This window comes from Oncorhynchus masou, unplaced genomic scaffold (assembly GCF_036934945.1).
Source record: "Oncorhynchus masou masou isolate Uvic2021 unplaced genomic scaffold, UVic_Omas_1.1 unplaced_scaffold_1934, whole genome shotgun sequence".
NCBI lineage: Eukaryota > Metazoa > Chordata > Actinopteri > Salmoniformes > Salmonidae > Oncorhynchus > Oncorhynchus masou.
Window position 1 is genome coordinate 62,923 of NW_027008430.1, and position 5,723 is coordinate 68,645.

A 5,723-nucleotide genomic window follows, 5' to 3' on the forward strand; every position below is an offset into this window, starting at 1 on the left:
TCCCTGTGGAACGCTGTCAACACCTTGTAGAGTCAACATGGACCAGCATCCCTGTGGAACGCTGTCAACACCTTGTAGAGTCAACATGGACCAGCGTCCCTGTGGAACGCTGTCAACACCTTGTAGAGTCAACATGGACCAGCGTCCCTGTGGAACGCTGTCAACACCTTGTAGTCAACATGGACCAGCGTCCCTGTGGAACGCTTTCAACACCTTGTAGTCAACATGGACCAGCATCCCTGTGGAACGCTGTCAACACCTTGTAGAGTCAACATGGACCAGCATCCCTGTGGAACGCTGTCAACACCTTGTAGAGTCCTGAGTTATAGTTCCCAGATGAATTGAGGGCAAGGGGAGGGACACTCAATATCGTTCCTAAAGATACTGTGCAGAAATCACTCCAGCATTTCCTGGTTGCTAAAATGTCAGTACATGTGACAAAACAAGCAGTGTAGAGAATCATTATGACATGTATTTTCCATAACCCAAAATGCTGTGTTTTAAAGCTGTTTTTTCAAAACATTTTATTGAATGGGAAACATAGAACCGCTCTACTGATTCGTAGACTCTCTGTCAGATCCATAACTCATATTTCTATGTGAATTTGGTTTGGGCGTGAGTGAGGGAACTCCCCGAACCACAAGATGGCGCTGTACAACAAGAGTCCAACCATAAAAGTGATGTTTATTTTCAACCTCCCAAACACAGGAGGACAATACACATGTTCATTAAATACAGTGGAACACAAGACATCGGAGGAGGGGGGGGGTGACGCTGCCCAGCCAGTCGGACAGCATCATCAGGGCTTCCTGTGAGGAGCAGAAACAGGAAGTTCCACCTCAGTAAAACACAGATTCATTTTATTAAAATGTGATGAGGCAGATTCTATGTTTTAGTGAATAAAAACAGACAGGGATTCAAACAACCGATAAACGGTCTGTCGCAGATGTCGTTTCTGCTCGAGCCTTCGTCGACAGCGTGCACAGTCAATGGGATTTCTGGGAAATGGCCCTTTTTAAAAAGTACATCACTGCGCACAGGTCATTCATCTGTGTTGGATTGATTTCCCTGCTGACACGGGAGGCTAATTGATTTCTATACACACACTAGAATAGGGAGTTCTCCCCCCCCCCCCTCTTCCAGCAAGGGGGAACATCCCACCCTCCCTTCCCATGGGCAAGTCGATCTGGACACTTTCAAAAGTAAATTAAAGGCCAGACTGAGGCCCGCCACCCCCTCTAAGGGGGCTGTCACAAAGTTTGGGAACCACTGCACTAAATGAGTGATAGGGGGCGTGTCACCAAATGACCGATAGGGGGCTGTGTCACCAAATGACCGATAGGGGGCTGTGTCACCAAATGACCGAGGGGGCGTGTCACCAAATGACCGAGAGGGGGCTGTGTCACCAAATGACCGAGAGGGGGTGTGTCACCAAATGACCGAGAGGGGGTGTGCCACTAAGTGTATATATATATATATTTGTTTAAGTACTAATGTTACTGTCCTCACAACAACAATGAAATACTGTAACTGAACAATTACAAAGAACAGATTTTTCTGACTGGCTTCAAAGTCATCCGCAATCCGATAGATAGATATACACACACACATCATTGGAGACGAATGACAGAGCTCTGATGAAGGCCGAAACAAGGCTTTTTAACAGTTGTTTAAATGGTGAGAGAGCGTTACGCCCTTATCAACGCCGTGGGGGAAGTCGCCGTGTGGGAGGTCGCCGTGGGGGAAGTCGCCGTGGGGGAGGTCGCCGTGGGGGAAGTCGCCGTGGGGGAAGTCGCCGTGGGGGAAGGGGGAGGTCGCCGTGAGGGAAGGGGGTAGGTCGCCGTGGGGGAAGTCGCCGTGGGGGAGGTCACCGTGAGGGAAGGGGGTAGGTCGCCGTGTGGGAGGTCGCCGTGAGGGAAGGGGGTAGGTCGCCGTGGGGGAGGTCACCGTGGGGGAAGGACGCCGTGGGGGAGGTCACCGTGAGGGAAGGGGGTAGGTCGCCGTGGGGGAAGTCGCCGTGGGGGAAGGTCGCCGTGGGGGAGGTCACCGTGGGGGAGGTCACCGTGGGGGAAGGGGGGAGGTCGCCGTGGGGGAGGTCACCGTGGGGGAAGGTCGCCGTGGGGGAAGGGGGGAGGTCGCCGTGGGGGAAGGGGGGGAGTCGCCGTGAGGGAGGTCGCCGTGGGGGAAGGGGGGAGGTCGCCGTGGGGGAGGTCGCCGTGGACACTCACTGGGGGTGCTAGTAGTTCCTGGTTCATTCTTATTCATACACGTCCTTCTTGTCAGCGATGTACTGGACGATATCCTGAGGAGACATCAGCTTCTCTGCCTCCACATCCGGGATCTCAAACCCTGCAGCAGGAACACGTTAACACACACATTAGGCTGAACACACACACACTAGGCTGAACACACACACACACACACGTAACCACAGTTGTATGTAGGAAGTGGAAAGGGTTAGTTAATCCTAACAACTAAGTTATCGTCATGGAAATAGAACGGACTAGTCTAGAACATTCCTATTTAAATCAACAAATGGACCAGCAGGGAGAGACAGACCGACAGTTAAACAGAGACAGGGAGGGAGAGACAGGGAGGGAGAGAAAGACCGACAGTTAAACAGAGACACAGGGAGAGAGACAGGGAGAGAGAGACAGACCGACAGTCAAACAGAGACACAGGGAGAGAGACAGGGAGAGAGAGACAGACCGACAGTCAAACACAGAGACAGGGAGAGAGAGACAGACAGACAGAGACAGGGAGCCAGACTCACCAAACTCATCCTCCATGGCCATAATGATCTCTACCTGGTCCAAGCTGTCTAACCCCAGGTCCTTCAGGAAGTGGGACGACGTCGCCAGCTGAGGATACAGATCAGAGGAAATCAGGACAGACCGGGACATCTGCAGTGCTCCTCTTGAGATACATAACCAAAAGTACGTGGACAGCGACTCGTCCAAAATCATGTTCGTTAACATTTTTTGAAGGGGTGTCCACATACTTTTGAATGTATACAACGGGTGGGTATAATCTCTGACGTTAAAATGTCTATTTACTCGGTTCCATCTGACTGCGCCGTCCACTGTCTCATCAGCCCAGCCAGGCAATTTATAAAATCTATAAAAAGCATCTCGCCATTAACGCATATGTTTTTTACATAAACATTTCGTTGTCAACAGCGGAGATTTGTATAAACCTTTCTGACATTTGAAACATTGAATTTGAATATTGAAACAATCTCCAGCTGTCCCATTGTAATGAACGTGTTCGAGAGAGAGAGAGACACAGACAGAGAGGGTTTCTCAGCCGAAATCATGAATCAGCTGTCATCATTTTTAAACAAAGAAATGTCAATAGAAAACAGTTCAATTGAAGTGCAGCTGATTCTCAATGTTTCCAGCTTCAGTTTGAAGTGATTGTGTTGGCTGTGTTGTTAACTCCTCTGAACAGGTGTCTGACGAGAGAGAGCACATGTTCTATGCACATCGCACCTCTTTAACTCATTGTTATGGATTCAGCCAAATAAATGTCACTTGAAAACAACTTAAACAAAATGAAACTGATTTGCATTTTTTCGACTGTAAGTTAGCTGTAGTTGGCGCGCACACACACACACACACAGAGGCTTGCATGCAAGGGATAAGAACGTTGCCAGCCAGTATGGCAATGGAACATTTAGAACAAAAAGACTGAACGACTGGGTCGCCATAGATACAGAACAACAAGACTGAACGACTGGGTCGCCATAGATACAGAACAAAAAGACTGAACGACTGGGTCGCCATAGATACAGAACAAAAAGACTGAACGACTGGGTCGCCATAGATACAGAACAAAAAGACTGAACGACTGGGTCGCCATAGATACAGAACAACAAGACTGAACGACTGGGTCGCCATAGATACAGAACAACAAGACTGAACGACTGGGTCGCCATAGATACAGAACAACAAGACTGAACGACTGGGTCGCGTCCCATAGATACAGAACAAAAAGACTGAACGACTGGGTCGCCATAGATACAGAACAACAAGACTGAACGACTGGGTCGCCATAGATACAGAACAAAAAGACTGAACAAACTGGGTCGTGTCTCTGGCAACCGAACCGATCGAACGAACAACCAGCCAGCTTGGGTAGCAACCTTAGATTAGTGTCGGGACTATATCTTGTTGGAAGGGGGAAATTGTATGAAAGATAAGGAGTGTTGATGTCAAACTGATCCTAGATATGTGGGGAATAAATCCACTAGACACCACAAACAGAACCACGAGGAAGCGAACGGGAACGAAACAGGAGAGGATTTGTCCAATAGAAACTCTCTCTTGTTGTCGTTGCAAAACGTAAAACCGTCTGGACTAATGACTCAGTATTCCTACTCTCGAAAACGAGCCGTGGCGCCTCGAATCTGTCCTTACCTTCTCTGGGTTGATCTTGTCGTAGAGCTTGAGGACGTACATGACTCGTTCTTTAATGCTTTCAATGGTGAGGGGAGGCATGTCTCCATACTGTCTACAGAACACTCCCACTGAGCTGGAGATCTAGAGAGAAGAAGAAGGACAGGGAGGAGGAAAGGATGGGTTCAGAGGTCATTCACTTATCGATGCCAGCTTGACTGACAACACTTCTGCACCCATTTGACCAATCAAGCAGTTTAGTTCAAGCCTAGATAATAGATAGCTAATATTACACATGTCCACTGCATTGTATTTAATGCACAAGTCATGCGTGCGTCACATCAAACTCAGGTATTGATAATAAATAACATTTGCCTAAGATTAAATTAAAATTTGTCAAATCGACTGTCATCTAGCTAGTATACACAATATAACTTGCTAGTAAGCTATGCTAACAGTCCTTAATTGTACTACAGATGAATAGTTTGAACATAAAGTATAATTCAAATTGTACTCAACTAAACTAGCCAAGTATCAAACGATTACATGATAAATTAGCTTAGCCTAACGTTGTCTGCTGCTAACACATGAGACGCAGTCGGTTGTTTTGTAACATAAATGCATGTATCATTCAAACTATGCATTTTTACAGAGTCGGTTTCGTTGAATTAGTAAAACGGACCCCGTTTTGTCCCGGTTTTAAGAGCTTGGCTTTGCAAAGTGACCGGTTGGCACTTAGTTACAGATTTAGTTTGGAAAGACACTGGTAGGTCAATGTACAATCCATCACTACTAGGCCACAGCAGCGACTAAATGTCTCCATGTTATTCAAGACAAACCCGTGTTTGTTCGATCCACCGGGTCCGCTGACTGCTGGCAATGAAGGACAACGGTCGGGGGTTGAATAGGACCGGGACAGCTGCGGTTCTCACTGCAATGTTACCCGACGAGAGTCTCACGGAAGACCGGGGGAGCTGGCGGACACACTGCGCTAGGACACGGGACGCCATGGTTTTGAGGATCAATCCCAGGGTGCAAAGCAAAACACGCGTTTTGAAAGACAAGGCGGTTTCCACTACATAGCACAGCCACAAAGTCAAAGGGAAAAGGAGGTCAAATGTGCGCAGGCGCACTAGTTATTATTTAAAACATTTCGCCGATATTTAATATGATTGTGTTTTTCTTTATGAAGCTATAACGTAATTATAATGCTTTCCGGTATGTTTTCTTATTTCATTAAATTGGAATAATGTAATAATTGTGACTTTGGTTGAATTTTGTCGCATCGTCGGGTTGCCGATCTCGGTATTACGTTCTATACGTAAG

At 47.4% G+C, this 5,723-nt stretch overlaps 1 protein-coding gene across 1 annotated transcript; it reads right to left on the reverse strand.

The window, feature by feature from the left end:
• Nucleotides 1-664: 664 nt before the first annotated feature.
• On the reverse strand, nucleotides 665-5,485 carry LOC135532599 (acyl carrier protein, mitochondrial-like). Its single transcript, XM_064960075.1, has 5 exons — nucleotides 5,237-5,485; nucleotides 4,419-4,541; nucleotides 2,774-2,861; nucleotides 2,229-2,349; nucleotides 665-809 (listed from the first exon to the last, which is right to left on the reverse strand). The coding sequence occupies exons 1-4, from the start codon at nucleotides 5,405-5,407 to the stop codon at nucleotides 2,258-2,260; spliced, it is 474 nt and encodes a 157-aa protein (XP_064816147.1). The 5' UTR covers nucleotides 5,408-5,485; the 3' UTR covers nucleotides 665-809; nucleotides 2,229-2,257.
• Nucleotides 5,486-5,723: the final 238 nt, after the last annotated feature.